Consider the following 23,934-nt stretch of genomic DNA (forward strand, 5'->3'; position numbering starts at 1 on the left):
CAAGTTTATATAATTTTCATTGTTTATTGATCAGCTGTTTTCTGCTGACGCTGCATTTTACTTCCGATCTCATTGCGCTGTAACAACAGGGCAGAGCTGCCGTAGGAATGTACTTACTGAGCATATGCTCTGTCTCAACATCACCCTGCTCCACTCTCAGTCATACCTCACCTCCTACACTTCCACTACCCTGTGTTTTGGCTTCTGAATAGGAGCAGCGAGTGCCTGGCTCAAGGGGCCCTTGGCAATAACTCAGTTATTTGGATTCATCATTTTATGTGGCCCTGTTCAGACCTGGTCTTAATTTATTTGTGTACAATATGCAAAAAAATAGTTAAGAGCTCTAAGTACAGGTGCGAGTGACGGTATTGCCGTAAACAAAAACAGGCGATAACAGAATGGAATTCATATGTTATATCCTATACAAATATAACACACGACTTAAAGTATATAAAAAGAACATATACAAATGAGAACACAGTCATAAAATAATTTAAGAATAAATGTGTCAGAAAAATTAAGCATGACATCACATTTCAGAAATAAAAACTACATTAGCTAAATTGTATGATAAATGTATGTTTTAAGCCTTATTTCCAAGGAAGCTACTGACTTAGCCTGCCGTATATTTCCTCAGGGGTTCCATCTCCTCTGAGCCTCATTCTGGTTTATATCAATCAGCCTTGTATTAACTATTTGTCCCGTTAATCTTTTCTTTGAAGGAATATTGAAGCATGTTAACCTGCATTCAAGAGGCATGTGTCAGGTTAAGAAAGAAGAGGCCAAAGCGGCTCCAAACTGGGAACACGTTATTAGATAATAATTGTCAGAGCTATATGTGCTCTACCTAGTTGTGCAAATAAGTCTGAATGTGTTTGTCACACATGGTCAAAGCATTTAAAGGTATTTGTGACCTAATGTGTTTCTGTACATTTTGTGAATTTATTGTTTTCTTTTCACTACTTCACACTGAAAGTGCATTAACTAAAAGAAATCTATATGTGCACTGGTATAATGCCTCCGTCAGCACACGTGATATTTACTGTTATGTGAGATGGGAGCCAGAGGTCAGAGGGCAGGGGTCAACCACTCTCTACCTTTTACTGCATGCTTCTTATCTCCAGTGGTCATAACCTAAGGCTGGGGGACTTTTCTTATTCTGCTGCTGCAGCAGGTTTTGCAGTGGGGCAGTTTGAGCTCACTTTAATTCATCTGATGTAACAATTGGAAATATATATACAAAAAACAGCTTATGGAATTTGCAGGCTACAACTACAGCTCAGATTTAAAATATTTATTGCAGCAGCAGAACAAAGTTGTAGAGTTTGGAGTCTCGGCTCTGACATCATCAACTTCCCAGATATGATTACATTAATATAATGAGGGATGATGACCAAATATCTTCAACTTCCAAAGTGTGCTGGGCTGGTGGAGGGGCTGAGTCAACCACCAGCGATACTGACAGAGCAGAGGTGTATGACAGAGGATCGTGGAGTGAGGCATGTCACATGAGTGGAGCAGCGCGGAACTGAACTGAACTAGCTCACATAATCGCTCCATTTATAGTTACAACAACAGTATCAACGAAACAGAGCAACTCATTCGAGTAATTGCCATAACTGTAATTTACCAGCAAAAAAAGACCGAACTGAGAGGAGTTGATTCTATTATGCTACTGGGAAAATTCAAAGATATTTTGATGAACTGACGTTTTGGTAATTCACTTTGTTCTCCAAATCATTAAGTGAAACCCCAAATTGGAATATATGTTTGTTGTAGGCGGTATTTTCCTTTGATATTCTTTTACGAACAAAAGGCATAGTGTATTTTTAGGCCATAGTCTAAAAAGAAATGAAATCACATTTTGCTTGATTGCACTGCTTCTGTAAGCGCTGCTCTATGTGAAAGTTACGTGTTAGTTGCGTAGCTGTTGTAACTCCTCACAACAGGTTTAAAGCAATATTGTATTTTATTATACATTTTCTTGCTCTCATCTGTGGTGTTGCCTTCTTCCTGTTGCTCTGAATATCTTGTTTCTGTGGCCTGAAGTCAACAAACTGTGTGTTTCAGCGTTTCTGCTGACGAGAGTGAGAGGAGATGAAGCAGATTCTGAAGAAGGACGAGGTGAGTCGAAAGACGAAGCACCGAACAAAACCCTGATTCCAGGTGACGTCATCACCTGCATATCAGATGGGTGACTTCCTGTAGAAACGCTTGTTCAACAATTATACTTCTGTCATGAAACAGTCAATTTCTTGTTTCCTTCAGTTATGTTTTTGCAAAACAGAGCAAAAGCTGGAAGGGAGAAATAACAAAAATACATTTAATGACTTCAGCCACAGTTGATGATATTTGTATTTGTTATTGATCAATTTAATCAATTTGAGTATTGATTCTGAGAAGTCATCGGTGGTTTCTAGAAGAATGCATTCGGAGAGTTATTTATGTAATGGATCAGATACATATATTATGTACACAGAGGTTTTCTGCAAATTGTTTACATTCAACACAGGTCAAATTTTTAGTCGGATATAGCTGAAAGGAATATTTGTTTCCATTCAGTAACTGAGTTAAGATGTAACAGGAACACCTAAAAAAAATATAAAGGTAGAGAATTCACTGGGTGGTGGAGGCATCAAACCACACTGCAGCAATTCAAAACACTTTATGGCTGTAAATAATCACTGTCATGCTCTGGCATATTCGTGTTGTGACGGCTTCCAACCCAGCGGGGCCATGTCCAGTGTGTTTGTGCTTGTAGCGTGAAATGTCGTGACGTGTTAAGCGGGCGATGATATGCAGTCTCATGTCAACACTGTGTGGTTGATTAGCAGTAGCTCTGCACCCCCCCCCCCCCCCCCCCCCCCCCCAGATGCTTCCTGGATGTCCGGGATTCATATTGCAGACACGAGTGAAGCAATTTGACATGTTGAAAGTAGCGTGAGACCCCGGCTGACACCTTTATCTTTCCGCGAGTAAACAAGTTTTGAAATCAAACATGTCTTGCCCTTTTTTAATTCCAACCCCACTCCTCCACATGCTTGTCATACACAGACACACACGTGCTGCTCAGGAGGGCTGAGCACGAGCGTGCGTCGGACAAACCGATGTTGTTTTCCATCTAGTTTTGTTGTTGACCATTTCCTGTCCCCTGATATTTTGTATTTTTTGGTCCTTTTCTTTTTTCCTTCCAGACATTGAGTACATTTTGATCGGCGTTGGGATCGGCCTGTTCTTGTCTGCTGGATTCACTATGAACAAGGTCTGCATGATCAGGAAACATGTGCGGGACAACAGCACAGGTTAGGCCAGCCACAAGTCAATATTTCTAACTTCTGCCTCTTGGATTGTTCTTGTCAGATTCTTGTATATTTCTACGTGTGTAAATCATAGTAAAAAGGCAGTACTTTTATTCATGTCAATATCCTTCATACAGATGCGACTATGAAAAGACCCAAAGTGTTAAGATGATAACCTTCCAAAGGTTTTGATTATGATACTGACATGACAATACATTCAAAGCAAAAAAAAAGATGAATCCCTTGTGATCCTTTGTCTATTTTGTCCTCGACAATTGATGAATCCTCAATATTTCGTAATGACAATGACAAAAATCACATTTCTAACTTTCTTGTATCTGAACATTACCTTGACTTTTATTTTCTCTCAACAAAGAAATTTAGCCATTGCTGCTAATCAGAGAATCCCGTAGTCCACAGTCACTGGATGTTAAAGGTCAAGGAAAAGTGAGCCGCTCTGGGTGAAAGGTCAACCAGGCAGCCCTGTTTACCCCTCGTTTTTGTCTTACAAACATCAAAATATGGTTTTGGTTTAAACTGAAAATAATTTGTCCCAATGGATTGTTGTTTGAGTGAGATGTTTAGAAAAGCTCAATAAACAATCTCTTGTAGACTGAAGAGCCTGACTGTGTCGATCTGTTTATTCTTTATTTTTCTCCTCCACTGACCCACATGCAGCACAGAGATGATTTAGCATCACTCAGCAGGGGACTTCAGGACTAACTAGCATAAAATGGCCACAAGGGGGCAACATTACCTCAAAGTAAGATAACGTTTTTCAATGTTTCTTGAATTTTTGACAGTATCAGTGTGCTATGTTTCCTGGCACCGGATCCTGAACATCTAAACATTCATTCCAATGTTTCTGCTCGTTCTCTTATTTCACCATAGTGTGTTTCTTACCATTGAACATTACATGTTTATTACTTGCATTACAAGAGAAGTTGACGTTCACTGTGAACTTATACAAGAGCACATGTGGCAGAAAAATAAGAAAATAACAGGACATCAGGAGACTTTTGGAAAATTTAATTTAGGAAAGATTTAAAAACAAACATGCTGAGAAAAATCACAAATGATGATACACAGTGCAGGAGTAGGATGAAAACCCAGTGTGTTCATTTTAAAGACTCGATACCGAAATTTAAAAAATTGGAAAAAAGATATTTTCCACCTGATTGGACCCACTTGGACATCTACCGTTTTCACATAAAGTCCATCTGGACTTCAGTGAACGTCTGAACACAACTGAATGCTTATTAATTTTTTGTGTTTGCAGGATGTGTAAATGTGTAGCCATAGAAACTGCAGTGATTTGTACAGCGTTATGTTTTCAGCTTTGTATTTCCCCTCAACTAAACGTCCAGAAATGTGATTTAGCTTTAGGACACAAGATCCTTTTCGCTCCAAGGTTTTATCGTCTGAATAATAAGCAGGAAAAATCATGAGCAAGCACTTCTGCACTGTGTCTAGAGAAGTAATTTGTTAAATCCCACCGCGTTTTGCACTGGACTTCTTTCTGAATAGATCAGTTTCATTTGTCGGACTGTCGCCAGACAGGGGGCACTTACGAGGCCCGGCGAGCCGCCTCGGCTATTATCTGCAAATCAAAAGTGTCCCAGGTCCCCACAGCGCTGCTTTCTGAGGTTTGATAAAAGCCAGAAGAAGTATCCCAAAAAAAACAGAGCTGAGAGATTCACTTTGGGCTCCAGTTACATGAGAGCAAAGATGATGGGGATAGATGTAGAAACACACTCACACACATACACACAGCATTAACCCTTGGTTGCAAGGGCCAGTTTTCATTACTTTGAGCAACCATATTGGTTAAGCACTTGCGGAAACTCTGGTATCCTGAAAATGAATCACTTTAACTCCCTAATTTGATCTTCATAATGATTTTATTAATGTGCCCTGCCTAAAACAGGCTGCATTTTTCTGAAAAGGTACAAATCAAGAAAGAAAGAAATAGAAGCATCGACAAACAAATAAATAAATATGTTTTTTTCAAGATTTAGAAACAAAGGTAGAAACTTCTAATCAAGCAACCACTCATTCTGGCATCCTGAGTGCACCAGAAAATGTGTGGATTATTAACAGGTATTTCCTTTAGTAAAAATATTCTTAACTCATCGTAAAATGTCAACTTCCCTTCTCAATACACACAATAATTAGCTGTTCAACTAAACGCATTGTGTTGGTGTTACAATGTTGGTTTAAACACATTATCTGTTCACCATTCTTCTTCAAACGTGGCAAGTAACCTTCTTCTAACCGTGTCCATGTTGCAGGATAAATCATGTCCATAAACATGTATTACAATTTAGCAAGAAACTGCATGAAGTTTTGTATCTCATTGAGAGTTATGCGATTTACTCCAGAGAAAAACTTTCTTATTGAGCCTGTTTTCAGACACGTGAAGCAAACGATTTCATCTCGATCAATTTCATTGACAACTGATTTGCCCACACAGTCTGCTATCCCCCATCCCCCCACTGTGTCAGCGTATGTGTGCGTGTGTTTCAAAATAAAAACCCCGGCTGAGGTCTGCGCCCACTCACCTCCACAGCTGGAAGTGTGATTTGCACGGCGTCTATCTCAACGACACACTCCTCCCCTCCGTCTTGCAAAGGAAATTACATTTCACACTCACTCGCCGGAAGTAGAGGTGTGTGTGTATGTGTGTGTGTTTGTGTGTGGTCTAGGTATTACTCATTTTGTGGGGACCTGAATCTGTTTACACAGTCTCATTATCAAGTCTCTGTAACATAAATCCTTACATTTTAAGGTGAAGACTTGAAGTTTAGGTTAGTATAAAGTTAAGGTTAAGGTTAGGTTTAGGTTTGATAAGGCTAAGTTTAGTTTAAGGTCAGGGTGAGGGTTAGGCGAGTAATAACTATACGGTTAAGGTCAGAGTAAACCTCCAAGAAATCAATGTAAGTCAATGTAATGTCCTCTGAAGTCATGGAGTCACGACTGTGTGTGTGTGTGCGTGCGCCCTCCCCCATGCCCACTCTTCTTTTGTTTCTGTCTGCTCCGAGTTCATGAGCATATGTTTGCGTGTGTGCACGTGAGTCTGCCAAATGTGTTTTCACTGTGACAGGAGGGGGGAGGAACGAGGAGGAGTGTCAAATGTTTCATATTACACTCCTCAGCTAGGAGTGGGAAAAAAAAGAGAAGAGGAGGAGGAGGAGGAGGAGGAGGAACCCTGGGGCTGCTTTTCTTCAGTGGCATTTAAGTTGGAGTTTATTGAGGCAGCAGCCGTGGAAAATGAAGATCTCCTCTGTTGTGTTTGCTCTTCTGACTCAAGCACTTTTTGGAGGTAGGAGAAACAAGTTTATTTTTTGCATCATACAGTACCTGAGTGGAAGGGGTGGAGAGAAAATGATGTCAGAAAGACTTTGCAGAAAGGATCTGACAATCAGGGAGGATGTTGGGGTCATGGCTGAGGAGATGGAGAAAAACTTTTTTGCTAGATAGGACGCTCTTTTAACTGCTGTAAAGGTTTTCAGTGACTGCTAGAATAAATATGCTTTACATTTTGGAGATCGCATGGCAAGAGAAACTCAAATGTTTTCCAGAGTTGTATGTGTTTGCAGAGATGAGAGGGAATTCCAATGTGAAAATTGGTGGTTTTCCTCTGAGTGTTTGTAAGTAAAACAGCTCTGAGTGTCGCATCTGCATTCATTTACAGTGATTCCCATGATGTGCTGTCAAAACAGCGATTTAACAACCACATTTCACCAGCAGAATAACACTTTGCAACTCTTTATTTCACCCAAATGAAAGACAAACACTTCTTACTTGACAGTGAGATGCCAACATTTCGTGGAAAGTGTTGAGTAAGAAATTGCTCAATGCTGGAGAAACAGATGTTTGATATATTGTCACATTCGGCTATAAAGCTCGTTCCCTCTGTATTCGCCCCACGTATGGCGTCACAAGCCAAAGACAACAAGGCTGTCAGCGTGAGAGGCAAGAGGCCTGGTGAGAAACAACACTCCCTGCCAGCCCCCGCGCTCAGAGGACGTACAGCTTCCACTCCTGGAACAAACCTCCGATACATTAATCGCACTGGTTATTGTTCTTTCATGCTGTTTGGTGGAGCTAGAGAGTTCGGGTTGCTCAGCGAGGCATCAGCTGCTTCTTCTGGTGACACTCACCATCTTTAAACCATTAGGCTGCATTTAACTACACTGTGATCTTCGGGGGCCAATTGGAAGTAGGCTGAGAAGTGTTATTAACTGTGTCAATACAAAGTTTCATTTTAGGAAAACATTTACATGGAACTTCTCCTTACTTGTTAGTTTTTCCCCTCATATTTCTCACAGAAAGAAATACACATAGAAAATGAATCTAAACCCCATGAGTATGAGCTGATTTCTAAACTGGAGTCCATAACTGGAAAGCTGTTCCTATTTCCCAAGTGAATTTGAAAGTTAGGCAGCAATTAACAGTTTAAAAGTACTGTTATTAAAGGTCCAATGTGTAGGCTGTAGTGATATCTAGTGGATAATTTGCATACTGCAACCATGTCCTCCCACAAGTTATGCATAAAAGCTAATATATAAAGTGAAATCTTAAAACAATAATCAGCAATGTTCTGTGCTGCCATGCAAGATAAAAAAAAGACTGTTCATTCAGTGAAAGAACTGTGGTGATACAAACTAGCATTCATCTGTATTTTCAATACCATGTATACAGATAAAACCAATTCTGTAAAAGCCACACAACATCTAGTAGTAGCATTAACATAAAAAGATGGCGACTGAACAATACCCAAGAAGCCAGTATCAAATCAGCCCGGAAATGTAAAAATCATTATGTCAAACCAGGACACATGCACAAAATACTGCCCTGAAATGCTCCTAAAATATGGCTTTATTTACTGTCCTCTAAACTTTAACTTGTGTTTGAGTTCCTGTAAAACATCCACAAATAAAAATATTTTACAATCCTCACACTGTATTGCACTCAGTAATTGCATGAGTCAGTCCAAAGATAAAAGGCTGGTTTTGACAAACTCTTATCGTGGCGTAATTACGTGAGAGACCCTCTCGAGAGTCACTTTTTAGCTTGTCCGTTATTGGTCACGGTAGAAACAAGATGGCAGACTTCATGAAAAAGGACCTGCTATTGAAGTAGATATAGAGGGCTCATTCTATGATGACAATTATTACTTCCACGTGATCATAAACTTTGGAAAACAGGATGAAGATAATCCTTCTGCCCTGTTTTTGCTTAATTTGCGAAACTGAGAATGAAATAAAATATCAATGCTAGTTATTACAGTTAGAGGTTCTGGAGAGATTGAGTAAATGGACCTTGAGTAGGGATTATTTAATTTGGCACACAGCTTCTTGGGGTTAGGGTTAACCTAGGGTTAAAAAGATCTTAAACGATTAATCTAATTAAATCTAATTAAAGATTAATCTAAAGTCCAAAGTAAAGGGAACTCCTCTCCTCTAAAAAAACACTGTTCCCGAAGCTCTTGGAACCCCTCGTTGATAGTCCAGTCGATACTTCTACACCATCGTGTTGTCACGTGAGATCCCAATGGCCCACATCTAGCAGTGAGTCTCACACGTCCCCTATCAAAGCCAGGGAGAGTGAGAGCGGAGGTCAACATTTACCATACCTGCTGTAAGGGGTTGACCAATCCCAACAGAGTGGGCCAGCTGGCCAATCAGAGCAGACTAGGCTTTATCTGGAGTGGAGACAAGATATTAAACCAAGAGTTTCAGACAGAGGCTGATTAGAGGTGCAATGGGCAGTAAGAGGAAAGTAATGCTTTCTCTGAACGATAGTAATAAATTCTGAGGAATATGAAAACTTTTCAACTTGTAACCGAAGTATGAGTATTTAAGAAACAATATGTTTACACAAACATCAAAGCATCAATTGTATTTATGTTAAAACTTCAGGCAGAAAAATCTCTGTCGGACAGAAAGTTAATGCATCATAGCCGCCACCCGGCGAAGAGTGGGCGTGGACTATAGACACAGCCCATTCAATCTGCGTACTTCAAACAGATTTCAGACTTTCTACAATGACTTGTCCAAATCTTGCTTTTCCAGATTTGTGTCTGGCTATCAACGTCACCATCACCCCATCCCCCTTCACAGTGGCCCAGGAGGGTGAAAACGTCACTCTCACCTGCGTTGTGTCCCAGCGGCGCCGAAATGCCGCTTTACCTGTCGTTAAATGGACCTTCCTACCAGCGGGCACACGCCGGTCGGAGGACGAACTCTTAATTGCCCGTGTCAACATGAGGAAGGCCCGGTTCTACAGCAACTACACCAAAAGCTTCCCATGGCCCAAACTGAAGCTTACGGTGGTGAAGCAGGGGAAAATCTTTGACCTGCTGATCTTGAACGTTTCCGAGGGGGACCAGGGGCTCTACATGTGCCGGGTACAGGAATTTAAAAAGCACCAGAACCGCTGGAAGGCCTCGTCCAACTGCACGGCCGCTACTGATCTTAGAGGTGAGAGCTATATGTTTTATTCAGATTTGTCCTGTTCCTAGGAATTTTCAAAGAATGTATTGGTTGAGCACACAAGGTATTCAGACAAAGACACCTTGATGGAGTCAAATCCAAGATTATGGCCAGACTGAACCTAGGTAGTGTCTCAAATGTATGCTGCACCCAATGTCCCTGTAGTATTGAACACTCGCCTGGTAGCCATAAGCTATTTTAAGGTAGACGGTATAGTCAGCTTTAATTCCGTGGATTACTCACCCATGGTTAGTGATGAGCTTTGATATCAGACAAAAATATCAAAAACCTCTTAAGAACCTCCTCAAACCATTGACCACTGACCATACACAAGCTGTGTTCAGTTTGTTCCGAGACTATTTGGCCGAATGACTAAGCCAGAATAGGGAGGGTCAGACCAATGGAATATCAGGACATGGGCTGCTCCAGTGATAGGTAACCAACCAATCCTACTCACCTGTTCAGTGGTGTATCTACTCACAAGTTTATAAATTAATGATATGACTCAACTCCAGTTCATTTGGGCAAAGATGTACTTTAAAGATCCTCTTGCTGCCTATTATCAGTTAACATGATTTACTATTTGCTAATCTTCAGTTAGATCTTGTTTAATTTACTAAAAGTTTTACTTGGGTTATTGGACAAAAGAGGATGCAAGACACTTTGTATACAAATAATGTATACAATAATGTACTTCTTTATCTCAGAGTTGTGTTTCTTCTCTCATCTGGACTGGTGAAGCTGAGCTTTTGCCTTTTTAGACACGCTGTCATAACTATTTATTTTAGTTAATAGCAAAGAAATACACACAGAGGTCTAAGAACCCCTGCATTAGGCTGCTACCATTTCTAGTTTGCATAAGGCACCAGTAGCTTTAGCCCAGTTTCTAAAATAATGACATCACTGATGTGAATAGTGCAGGGCGGAGAGTCGACAAACTATTTTTGCAACCACAACAGAAGCAATGACAAATGCTGTTTTGATAATAGTGAGACCACAGATAGTTTAAAGCAGATGAGCGGTCGGACTACACATATGTTCCATGGCCAGCAGCAGAAAGTGTGACTCTTTCTGAGCAGCGCACTACAAACTGTTAGAGGTTTTAGTTGAATGTTTTTAAAGGAGCGTAGATGCCCCGTTAAATCTCTGTCAGCCAGGATCAAAGACTGAATTTAACCTAAAGGCTTATTAACCCTCCGTGCCGTCACTCGTTTGAAGGAAATTCTATGAATTCCACAAAAGTATATCACTGTTTAATCAAATAGTTTGAAGGTCAAATAACAATGGGCTAACAGCTCATGGCAGACAGAAGAGAAGACAGAGCAGTGCTGCTTCTCTTGTAGTAGCAGTTTCTCTGACCACAGATGAATGATGTCATTTATCTGTCTGGGGAGTTCTTGAAGTGGTTTACTGAGCAAAGGCATCGTCCTGCTTTTGATTCCACAGGGGAAATGTCATTGGTTAGGAACACGCCTGGAGACAAATCGATCCTCCATCGCAATAAGTTGCGGCTTTGACAGAGAAGATGATCTTGGAGTAAGCGCAGAGAGAGTGTGAGGTTCACTCTGTGAAATGGATGAGACGTCCACTGGTGCCACATACGGCACAGAAATCCCTCCACTTTCATGAAATCACACTCAGATGTTGGTGCCATTCCCTAACGCAGGATTCACACGTACATGTGTTGTCATGTTAGCTCTCAATGCAATGCTAAAGAGAAGTACACAAAGGATACAAAGCCCAACAACTGATGATTGACAATATATTTGCTTTTGTGTGCGAAAAATGGAGGAGCTGTGAGCATGTGTGATCGGATCTCTCTTCACCGCTCTGTGTGTAAATAAACACGACCGTCATTTGTGTTAGTGAGAACCAAATTATGTTGTCTGTACTCAGTCTGGGTTTACACATGTGTCAGATGACACTTTGTGTGTGTGTGTGTCTTTGTGTCAGTGCTTGAGTGAGAGAGAATCAGAGCAAGCGGAGTCAGGAAGATGGCTGAATAAAAGAATGAATGTGCGCTGCTATGAGGAAAGTGTGGATCAGTGTCGATAATGTGGCGGTGGTTACACAAAAATCAAGATTTAACCTGTAGCGGGGCGGTGAAGTCAGCTAAGTCGGTGTGTGTCTGCGTGACATCGTAACAGAGAGAGAGTGAGTCAGTGAAAAGTGAGTCAAGATGGACTGTAATTTAATATAATATATGAGTGACAGCTCATGGCTTCATGTATATATTTGGAGGAGACAGATCAGTTATTATGAAAATAAACAAATCACCCCCCCCCCCCCTCAAAAAAAAACAATCAATGGTGGACTCAGTTTTCTGCCAATAAACAATATATATTGGTCTTATTGCCCAATCCTAATCAATCACAAGCTACCGCAGCACACGTAAGGCTAAACTCTGACAGAATCCCTGACCAGTTTCCCCTTTACCATGACCTTTACCCCAATGATTTATTGATGGAGGCTTTGGAAATAACACTTGGCTACCACTGGGTGAGTAGGATCGTTAAACAGACATCTTGACATTTGCAGTTTGTAGAGCAGATGAATGAGCTGTGTAATCCATTTCTTACACTTGCCTGAGATGGAGGAAACAGGTGTGTGTTCATCTTTGGAAAGACTGGAAATGTCGAACGCTTTAAAATAGGCCTATTGCTCATAGATGCGGCGACCACACTGTCTAGGTGAGGTGTTTGGTGAGTGATCTTATCTTGAGTGCGTAACCAAATCTATAAATGTATTCCCATCTTACTGCTAGTGTTCCTCCCGTCTTTGAACAACTGCAGACATCGCTCACCACTTTTTCCACGGAGGCGTTTCTAGAGGCTGTGACTTTCGGTGTGGCCACAGCCAAGTCTGGGCTCAGGCAGACACACAGTCCCGACCAGGAGCTGTTGACGTTGGCCCAGACGAGGAGTTTCCCCTCCCAGACAGAATGTCCAGAGAAACTCAACAAGAGATAATTGTGCAGAGAAGAGGTGGCCCATAATAGTTTCAGTGATGATCACAAAGTCCGCTGCAACATTGTTGGAGGACAACTGCAATAATGACATGAATGGCAGTAGATGTAGAAAATACAACTACACCATTTAATTCTTATTACAGTCCAGGTGACAAGAAGCTAAACCAGAGATTATTTTCTCCACCTGCACCTGTGCGTTTACATATGAGTTATGGCTAGTAATAGCTAATTATCTTCAGATTTTTGTCAATTTATTTTTGAATCTGGATGGGTAAAGTGAATTTTCATACTCATTCCTAGTTATAATGAACACACCTAGACTCTAGTTCAATATGAGTTTACCTTAGCCCTTTAATATCTGACTTCCATTAAATTGGAGGAGAAATGGTTAATGGTTGAAATTAGTGCATAAGTTGCTTTTATGAGTGAAGCATCAAAAGGACTGTATCCTACAATTCCCATAATGCATCCCCAAATTAACTTTTCCCAGATTTTTCCTCTGACCTTTCACATGTAAACATGTTACCCCTCGTCTGAGCTAAGTAACTGTTTTATTAATTTCAGACAAATACTTTCACATGTTGACTAATCTGATCTGGAACATTTGAGTTTTGGGTCATGAATCTGTAAAATTAGACTCTCCAGGATGTAGGTTGAATGATTGTAAAGATTGTAAAACTCGAACAACACAGGAAAGCTGTTCTATTTCTGATCATTGGACCAGCAGGTAGCGGTGTTTGTGTCCACACTAACAGCTGACAGCTAGGATAAACATCAGTTAACCATGTGAGGGGTGAAAAGCCCCTTTGGGACCATTACCACTGGTTTCCACTTCAGATGGGACACAGCAAATGACGGCGATTTCACGGTGTGTGTGGGTGTGCGTTAAGTTAAACTGATGGAATTCCTGTGGCCGGATAACATTAGGTGACCAGGTTTTTCCACAATAGGTCAGAGGGTCTGTTAAAAAGAGTGAAGGTAGAGAACAACCTCCTCTTGACATAAACATACCGAAATGTTTAGGTTTTTCTATAACACATGTGGGTGAGCAAAAAAGGGTTTTTTTAGAAGTGCACAGCACACGGATGTGGCGTGGGTCTAAGTATAGCAAGAACACAGGGTACTCTACTGCTACATGAAAATAAGAATATGATTCCAACAAAATCAGCCTATTTACAGAGATGCTAATTCTTGCAGGGACACAACAGGAAGTTAAAGGGTGGCTTATTTTAAGCCGACGCTGGACACAGAAGACTGTACGTACATTCATCTCCAGCCTTTTATAATACAGCACATTAGAGCATTGACTGAGTCGGTGGATAATGAAGTCACAGAGGATCCCTATTCACTCTAGTCCACGTCTGTGTATTGATGTTTACAGTGTTGGGCTTGTTGCAGCACAAAAACGAGCCACAAATCTGACACAGAGTCAGCAACTGAGTACAACTCTGTGGGTCTGACAAACAAAAAGTCCTTGTTGAATGTTTCCACTTAGTCCGATGAAGTCTTCATCCATTCAGAAGTAGCTTTAAGAAAAAAAAGACGTTTTGTAGCTGGGGATAAAAAGCAGATTTATGGCAGACAGTGTTCAATTTCTGATTATTCCAACATGTACAGCTCCCTCGCTGACAGAGCTACACCGAACCTGAGGCAAAAAAAAAACACATAAACGTCATGGATGCTATCAAGATTTACACCGTGAGTAATTTACTGTGGAGGCAGCGTAGGGCTTTAAATTGAATCATCTGCAATTTGAAACAACTGAGAAAGTCTGTTTTAAATAGAGTTTGGATTCACGCGTCATAGTCTTACCACAGATATGACAGTGTGTAGTATACATCCATGCACTTTCACTATGAACCAAAGATGTTGTTTATATGCCATTTATTTGATGCACTCATTGTTTCCCACAATGCAGAGTGAAAAGTAGTGTACAACTGGTCACTCACCGAACAATATATACCATCATGCATTGCGCTCGTGGCGAAGAGGGAATAAGAGAGAGGGCAGCCGGATGTACAAATGTAAATATGAGCAGAACAGCGCTTCACAGCATAAACTACGGCTAACAAGGTTTTTTTACATTAATATATTAATATGGTCGTTCAACATACTTTTACCAAGAGGTATTGATTCTACATGTAAAATAAACATTAAAAATGTTTTCACGTAATCACCGGTGCAGAGAAAATCTGTTGAGTAGTGTCTGTACTAGTACTGTAACAGTACTAGTAATAGTGTAGTTTATTTTACCAATGAATTCACTTTATAGTACTTATCATAGAAGACTATATAGTAAAATTAGGGTCAGTTATTGAATGGGTGATTTATGACACAAAGGAATTTGAGAATGTTGTCCATATTTGGAAATCTATTTAATATATTTCCTTAGCATGACGTTAGACAGGTTAAGAGTTCACCTGCAACATTTTCAACATCAAAATACTACCTATGACAGATCAAAGAAAGTATTGAAATATGTCAATCAACTTGTTTTCACTGTTTGAAAACTCCTGCCCTCTGAGAGCCAACTGCCAAAGGAGCTTATTTCAATACCATGACATTTTCAACCTGTGCCTAGTTGACAACATGAATATAAGAGTGAAATAAACTGAAGGCTTTGGGCATGGCCATGCTTTTTACAGTCGTCCAAACTGGACAAACTAAACACCGTCTGAGTATTTATGATAACTGAAGGCTACCACATGTTCTCTTTCATGTTGGGAAGGGCTGGGTGAGGTGAGGGGTGTCCAGCTGCAACATGAAACTTCACCTCTAGATCTCACTAAATTCTACACACCGAACCTTTAATGGAATACGCTTTAAATACATTCTGTTTTTTCGCCACAGAATAAAATAGCTTTTCTCCCTTTTATTCACCTATAGTTGTTGTAAAGGTCTCTCTTTTGTGTGTGTAAATGTTTGTTTGGATTATTTGAGGCCTGCTTGCGTGTTTGTCAGTCAACATGCTGTCCAGCCAGTCTGCCTCTGGGAAATTCTCCAGCCGACGTGGTGGCGAGCCTGCTTGTCGGCTACTGGAGGTTTGGGGTGTTCCAAGATGCCCCTGATGGGTGTCGCCTCACACGCTTCCTACCACAGCAGCTCAGCAATAGCATGTCGTCGTTAAGACAACTGTGGTCACATGAGCTGGACAAATGAGTGAGTGAGGTGACATGTTGAGTATGGTAAACATACTCTCTGTCATTTTGGACACAAGCAGCACATAGCTAGGATTCTCATTCCGGATTTAGAGTTTTGATCCTGACCCATATGAGATTTAATTTGGAGGCTTGGTTATCATCTACTGTGTACAGGGATGTAAAGTCAAACCCACTCTATTGGAATCCTGAAAAAACTGCTTAAGCGGCATTGAGTTAATAAACCCCTCATTCTCGTAACTTTATGTTTTTTAAAGTTTTGCCTATATCTACAGTTCCGGATTCACACCCCACATTAGGAATGTCCAGTCTATCTATAGCAACCTACCTTCAACTTGGGTCAAAAAATATCAAGTAGGTTTCCATCAACTGACTTTCTAATTGATCAACTAGCTAGCTAACTAAACAAGTTCTAATTTTCTAACCTCACTTGATAAAATTTAAATGCAGGGATGGTTAAGACAAAAGCAGACATGACATTTTGTTGCTGTGCCCTAAAGGGCCTTAAAACATGCAGTAACAGCTAATTTCACAGTTCAAGTCCTAGCTGGGGATCATTGAAGATGTCTCACACTACTTCCTGCCTCCTCCACCTTCACACTGTGACTATAAAATAAAAGTAAAATAAGAATGAATCTCACTGTAAACTGCATGAGGGCAGCCTTAGTTCTCCATATCGTTGATGAGCCAAGCTGCTATGATTTAGCCTAGCCGGTATGTTATGGCAAACAGGGAAACTGGAATGACCGTAAATCTATTTGACCGGGATCCGAATGTTCTTGGAAACATTTTAATGATCATGTTGTTGACGTCACAGAAAGACAATAATATGTCTGGGGTGAAACATTCTCAGCCATTCTGTGAACCAAAATAAGCAAAAGTTGCTTAATTTGTTTTACCACATCTTTTTATGAAGGTGAAAGAGATGGTTGGGCCCAGCACGTAAGAGTTTAAAGTGATGTATACACCTCCAAACCCACTGTTCTCATTATTGTCTGAGTTAATGAGCTATGTATCCCTTTTCATCAAGTAAAGTTTAAGGTTGAGCTCTCTGGACAGTGAATCAGAGACGATCAGGCTGGGAGGAGGCCCACCTCGGCTCGTTGTCTTCCTGCAGTTGGGTTTATTTAAACTCTGCCTAGTGTGTAATCAGGAGGCAGGAAAGCCACAGTGACGACTGCGACCTTCACGTGTTTCTCTTCTGTCTTTCTTTCTCCATGTAGTGCATGTCCTACCGGCAACCAAGGCCAAAGAAAGCCTGTGGAGCCTATTTGAAGGTAAGTCGTAATATTTTTAGTGTGTGTGTGTGTGTGTGTGTGTGTGTGTGTGGTGGACAAGCTGGCTCTGGACCGTCCTTGGCAGGCAAAAATAATCCAGACCAAAGGATGTACTACAGTGCTTTAAATAGCCCAGCAAAACACGTACCTCTTTTTTTCTTCTTCCTCAAGATTTTTTGTGTGCAGTAAAGCCGTGGCATGTGGCCGCTGTGCTGGTGGACTAATGTGTGTCGACATGTTTGTATGTTTTAGATGTGTACCTGTGTGCGGTGCTGATCTGCTCAGTGGGCCTTCTGTGCATGTGCATGTTCACAGTGACGGTGACCTGCCAGTACATACAGAGGAAGCAGAGGTTAAAAGGTGAGCAGCGGCATCAAGATTGTTGTGTTCAGAAACGGAATTGACATCTGTCCTGATGGATCCGATCCCAGTGGACAGCTCTGTGTGTGCTCACACTTGGGATGTTTGTGAACACTGTGGACGGATGTTAATACCTGGTCTGAAGGGGTCACTGTCTCTGCACCAGTTTCTAAATTGTGCTATATCTATGCAGATAACTACCGTCTGGTCAAAAGCCAACAAAACAGGTAAGGTCGTATACAACACAGCCTCATATTTAAGTCAAATTATTTTGGTTCTAAAAAAAAAAGGGAACCTAATCTGTTGTTACTGCAGCTCTGGAGAGACAGTGACCAGTGTCGTCAGCTTGTCTCCTGCTCTGCCAGAAAAGTCGAGGAGGTACCGGAAGAAAAGGAGAAGAGACCATCAGGAGGACTTACCACCAGAGATACCAGCCAAAGGTAAAGTTAAAATGTCTGATATGTGTTGTAAATGTTCAAACAAATCAGGCTATCCTGTAACTTGCATTTAAGTGTGTTTGCATGTTATTCTCCACAAAGAAAACCAGCAGATGTAGCAAAATATGATCACCCGTCCAAACTGAGTTTTATACCCTCTTCAAATTCTTCTGTGTGGCTTTCTTAACATGAATACACCCTGGCATGCGAATGCCACATTAACACTTGAGTTACGGGGTTGTCTCCTGAAGTCGACAGGGAAAACGTTCTCACCCTTAACGAACCACAGCTCAGTCACAGCAAGTCTCCTTCCTAATTAGCATGTGTAATGCATCTTTTTAATGGAAGCAATGATTCTACAGTGAGTACCATCAGCGTGTTATGGTCGATGTCCCAAACCACTAAATATCTTGTGGGAACTGTGCTGACAAAGACATCCTGCTGCTTTGTGGTTTCAACAATTATGGACTCACGCTTTGTACAAGTATATTTGCTTATTATTTGTTTTCCTTTCCTTTGACCCCCCCCCCCCCCAAAAAAAAACAAAAAAAAACTAACAAAGCAATTTCTTGATGCAACATTTGCATCCAGTACTTTTGAACGTGCTAAATCTTGTATGGAATAATGTCAATTTATCGATCCAGCATATACCCCAGAATATATCGTTGAACAGGCAGTATGGCTGTTTCCTGCTGTTTTCAACTTTTATGCTAGGCCTAGATGACAAGCTTATATTTCATGAAAGATGCTAAAATGCTATGAGGAATTAAAGTTAATCTGTAGAGGCGACCTGTCTCTTATTACACATGGTTATTAGTTCCATGGTTAATATGAAATACAAGACTAGTGCAGCTTTTAGCTAAAGATCTGAATTGTTCTTGTGTAGTCGACAGACATGTTACTTTAAAAGAGGGTGACATTAATGGTTTTTAAATATGTCCTATTATGCTTTGATCTAACCTCCATGTGAAGGTTGGACACATTAGTCTTATCCAGCATGTGTATTATATTTACTAAACATATCTATACATGACTAAGTCTTGTTTTGTCTGTGCAGTTCCCATTGGAGACAAAAGGAAACCCAAACTTTTAAAACCACAGCCAAGGAAAATAGTGTTGGTAAGCACCACCTATGACTTTGTTTGCAAGATATTTGTCTTGTATTGTTGTCAGGTTATCTGGAACAGGAGAAATCTACTGAATTTCCAACCCTGTAATTATCTTAATGGAGTTATTGTCTCATCTCACCATTGATGCCAATTTATTCCTTTGCCACTTCAATCTCTCCCCCCCTCCCTATCCATCTGTCTCCACATCTTTAGCCAAAGATAGTGGAGGAGAATCTGACCTACGCAGAGTTGGATCTGGTGAGGTCGATTCCAGAAACCAAGGCGTCACATGGCGGCACCGTGTACGCTCAGATACTGTTTGGGGAGCAGGAGCTATGATTCAAACACACACACACACCACTAGTAACTGTGCCTCATGTAAAAAGTATTGTCTATTTATAGCCTGTATTTTGTACTGAAATGGTTTGTGAAGGTTATAATGTGCAAGAATGTAAAAAATTGAACATATGATTTTTATACAAACTTTGCTATCATTTTCTTTATTTGAGACCAAGATGCAAAAGAGAAATATTTTTTGTACGCTGATGTTTTTCTTTTCCACACATGTTTGAATCCTGTCTAGCTCAAACTGGGAACACAATAGAACACTACTATGCTGAATAAGTCCATCATCACAATAAGAATGGAGACTGGAAGCTAGTTAGAGCCTCGATCCCGAACCTGTCAGACATGCGTCAGGCAATATTTGCAATGTGATATATATAATTCCTGTTGTGTTTAGAACATCGAGTTTACTCTTGGGTCGGGTGATAAGGTGGTTGATACCACGCTTATGTCTGTGCATTACGTATGGAGCTAGGGTCAGGAGGTAATTAGCTTAGCTTTGCATACAAAGGGGAAGCAGGGGAACCCAACCAGTCAGCCTGAAGCTAAAACTTAAACAAGGCCAGCATAGGTTATGTGCTTTTAGATTTTTGACAAAAGGCCCCTGTTTATTTAGCACAAACAAGTAAATAAATAACTACCTGTGCAACCAAAACAATTTTTTTTCATTTCTATAAGTGTACAGATAAAACAGACAAGATATAATGTGTTTACTTACATAGTTACTGAGCCTTAGAGACATTGGTCGTATTTCTAAACTCAAGGGATAACAGGCTGTCTTTCCCTGCTTCTCACTCGCACTTTCCTAAGCTAAGCTAACTTAAGCTAGCTTCATACGTGATACATCATAGAGGCATCGATCTTCTCATTGTAAATATACACAAACCATCAAATTGTTCCTTTAAAATAACAAATTCTGTTAATTTAATAAACTAAAATACATGAAGGCTCTATGATGGCAACAAACTGTAAGGAGGAAGCGGAATTCATGACCTATACCACAGCCCGCCACCATGTTCTGATCATGACGTTTTGGCTTTACTTTAGGGGAGCAGTCATGTCATCCATCTTTATATACACAGCCTTCAAGTAGTGACATAGTTATATCCTGGTCACTATGAGTAAGAAGATCAAGGGACAAAATAAATTAGAGACCTCCATTGTTATGAATGTGAACTAGTGCATTTTCAGATGTGATTTACTTCTAGTGTGTTCTATCTGTCTCACAACATCTGTGTTCATTCTGTTTTGGTGGGTCAGGCGACAGTTTATAATGACCACGAATCCACAGAGATGATATTAAACTAGCGATTAGCCCCTGACCTCTGCCTTACAAGCAAGTTTATGTGAGACCCTTTCATCTGGTGCCAAAATCAACTTAACTGGCTGTTAGCGACAAATGTATGTTTACACACATGCAAGGGTGGAGTTGCAACAGGAAAAACACCCTTGTAGACTAACACAAAAAGGTGCATACTGTAAATCCAAATAATCTGCTGTGACTGGTAACAGGGACAAAACTGAGACCTGTGTTTGGACTATTTCACATTAATGTAAGTCACATATGAGTTGATTTTGTTGAGATTAGAGCCAGAGGCCAAATTGGCTGTAATCGCACATACCTTCGCTACAGTCTTCTTGCGTCTCACTTTCAGTGTTAAAGTGCATAGGAGTCTTTTTCCATTTAATGATCCTCTGGATACATGCATGGAAGAAGCAAAGGAAAGTGAACTTGAAACCCAGACCCAAAGGCACCGGATTCCACTTTCCCCAAAGACGTTCACTATCTCACATGAAGTTATCCATGCAGATGGCGATGAAGTAGCACTTTCTTTGTAATGCTTGAATAAGTCTCCAACTCTTTTTTACTGTTTTCAAACCAGCTAATTATCAGGTAACTACTAGTATTCAGTCATTCCTCTGTGAAACTTTCAAGAGCACTTGGTAGCCATGTTAGCCTAAGTGAAATTATAAATACAAATAAAAAGACTTGTAGCATAATAAATGTAACCCAAATTTGAGACCAAACACATTGAAATATGCTAATTCTGAAAAGTCTTGAGCTTGAAGCATGAAAGTTGATGCAAGATCCTGACACCGATAGGTTAGCATACAGTTTAAGATAATTCGTTTTTTAACACGGTGTTCATCGGGTTGGAACCTACGTAGAGTTCTATCGTTAAATAGTTTAAGCCAAGCAGTCCTCATCAGGATGGACGACTTGTCCGATCAATGAGAATTTGGTTGAACCAAATTATCGCTACCAACCTATCGACCATTTAACCGGGACAAAAGCCCCAATGTGCTTGGACTTTTCTTTTTTCTTCTAACCTTATATTATGTTACAATGCAAACCACAGCTGACCCCTGCATTTTTGGATTTTTTCATTGTTCTCTTCTGTTCAGTTGCACAGTGTTTATTATCCCTGTATAACATGACTGAAACTGACCCTTTAGTGGTGGGTAGAAGCGTCTTAAAAATGCCCTCAAACTGTGAAATGTAAAGTTTCTTCCAGACCACATTGTCCTTAATGGGAGTTCGCTAACTAGAACCATATGTATGAATGGTGCCTCTCCGCTCTCCAGCTCTCCCTCTCTCTGTTCCCCTCTTCCTCTCTGCCCACCACTGACCTATGAACATTCCAGCGTTTTGGCTCTTGTCCATTTTGGCCATTTCTGATGTGTTTGTATCAGCAAATCAAATAAATATGAAAGTTGATGGAAGCATAATGCTGCCAGAGAGTGTTTTTAGCAGTGATATGGCTGCGGCTCTATTGTTGTTCTGCATAGATGGCAGAAACTTTTGTTATGACTTTGAGTGAACATGCTTACCAAAGTGAAAGTGATCAACATTATGCTAACCTCAGAGTGGTAGCACTGTCTCTTTGAGCATTTTTGTGTACAGATATTAGCATTTAGCTCAGATCACAGGAACAAGAGAAGTCCAAAGATGGACGATGCATCTCCACTTCCTCCCACTATCTATGAAGCCAAAATATCCTAGATACCGCCAACCTCTCTGCAAAGGAGCGATTGAGGGATGGAGCAGCAATAAAAGGTCCTGTCGATACAAATGCATGTCCAATTATCAGTCTCAGCTGTCAATTTTCACATTTCACCTTTTTTATAGCATCAAAGATTAAAGCCAAATTACCGTAGAATTACCTAAAATGACAGAAAACAATTTTAGAGATAAGTTAACGTGACATGTACTTTGAAGTTTTAGTTTGGTCTATGTCCCATCATCACTTTTGTCCCCCTCTGTCATGGCAGCCATCTTTTTTTAGAGTCTATTGCCACAGCTCTGATTTATCAAGCCGCTCAAGTCGAAATTTCATCTCGGAAGGTGGGCGGAACCTACAGTGGGGAAAGGAACTCAGATAGACTTCAGAGGTGTGGGATGAGACAATGCTTTAGTCGTCTGTCTGTGAGCACAAAAAGCAGCTGCTCCTGTAAAAAAAATAAAAACAAGTGATGTCACCGGCAAAGCAGCCGAACAAAACCTGTTGTTAAAGTTAATGCCCTTGTGTGTGTCTGTGCTTGTTCTCTCCCATGCATGCCATCATGTTAGTCCATAGAAATACAATGAACACAGTCTACAACAAACATATCCTGTGTGGTTACAGTAATGCATAGCTACACTGGCCTGAAAAAAGAACGTAATGAAAGACCTCAGCAAGTGGAAATCACAGGAAGTAGGGATGAGAGTAAGGCACCGAGCCGAATGTCTTCTAAGCAACTCATATCCAATGTCCAGAGTGGAACCGTCAGTCCCTGTTGGAAAGTTGACCTTGTCCTCTGTGATCCCTCCTGTAAGTATATAGCACTGCTGGTCATGTTCCGAACCAGGCCCATTGGGACAGTGCCTGCTGGCCTCTGAACCCAATAGGCTTCTAGCTGTTTGTCCTCACATGTACAGAAGGACTCCTGTTGGAGAAAAAAACAACTGCCTCAAAGGAAGCAATCAATTCCCCCTTCTGAGATTTGTGACAATAAAGAGTTCGAGAAAAAAGTAAAGTACATAATAGCTTGTCGCAGCTTACTGCAAACTCGGAGAGCCTGGCTCTTGCTTTGAAGCCAACAGCTTTTTCATCTCGGTCTAGCACTTAGATGTGTTTGACAGACATGCAGGCACTGATGAGGCATTTCATTATTAGTCTGTATATAACCTGACTGTCGTCTCTCGGTGCTGCGTTTCACTCCACTGTCGTATGGAGCTGCAGGCCAAGCAGAACTAATGAGAAACAGCCTGACTGAGGTTCACCGGATGGATGCCCCTATTGGCTCCTCTGAACGGTGACATCATTTTACTGTGATTTTCAAGACAGTTGACAATCACTGAGGCGAGTGCCGATGGTGCAACGCTTTCAGTGATGAAGTAAGATTGAGGTTTCCCTTAACTATGGAGTTAGGTTTTGTTTATATTGTGGCAATATTCTTTTAAGGAACTATAACTTTTGTAGAACTGCTCCAGGGTTTTCGGA

The 23,934-nt window shown here is 40.7% G+C and overlaps 1 protein-coding gene across 1 annotated transcript; it reads left to right on the forward strand.

The window, feature by feature from the left end:
• The first annotated feature begins 6,512 nt into the window (after window positions 1-6,512).
• Window positions 6,513-22,864, forward strand: vstm4b (V-set and transmembrane domain containing 4b). Its single transcript, XM_062413639.1, has 8 exons — window positions 6,513-6,621; window positions 9,377-9,784; window positions 17,146-17,199; window positions 17,452-17,559; window positions 17,753-17,786; window positions 17,875-17,999; window positions 19,054-19,115; window positions 19,319-22,864. The coding sequence occupies exons 1-8, from the start codon at window positions 6,570-6,572 to the stop codon at window positions 19,442-19,444; spliced, it is 969 nt and encodes a 322-aa protein (XP_062269623.1). The 5' UTR covers window positions 6,513-6,569; the 3' UTR covers window positions 19,445-22,864.
• Window positions 22,865-23,934: the final 1,070 nt, after the last annotated feature.

This window comes from Platichthys flesus, chromosome 20 (assembly GCF_949316205.1).
Source record: "Platichthys flesus chromosome 20, fPlaFle2.1, whole genome shotgun sequence".
In the NCBI taxonomy this organism is placed as follows: domain Eukaryota; kingdom Metazoa; phylum Chordata; class Actinopteri; order Pleuronectiformes; family Pleuronectidae; genus Platichthys; species Platichthys flesus.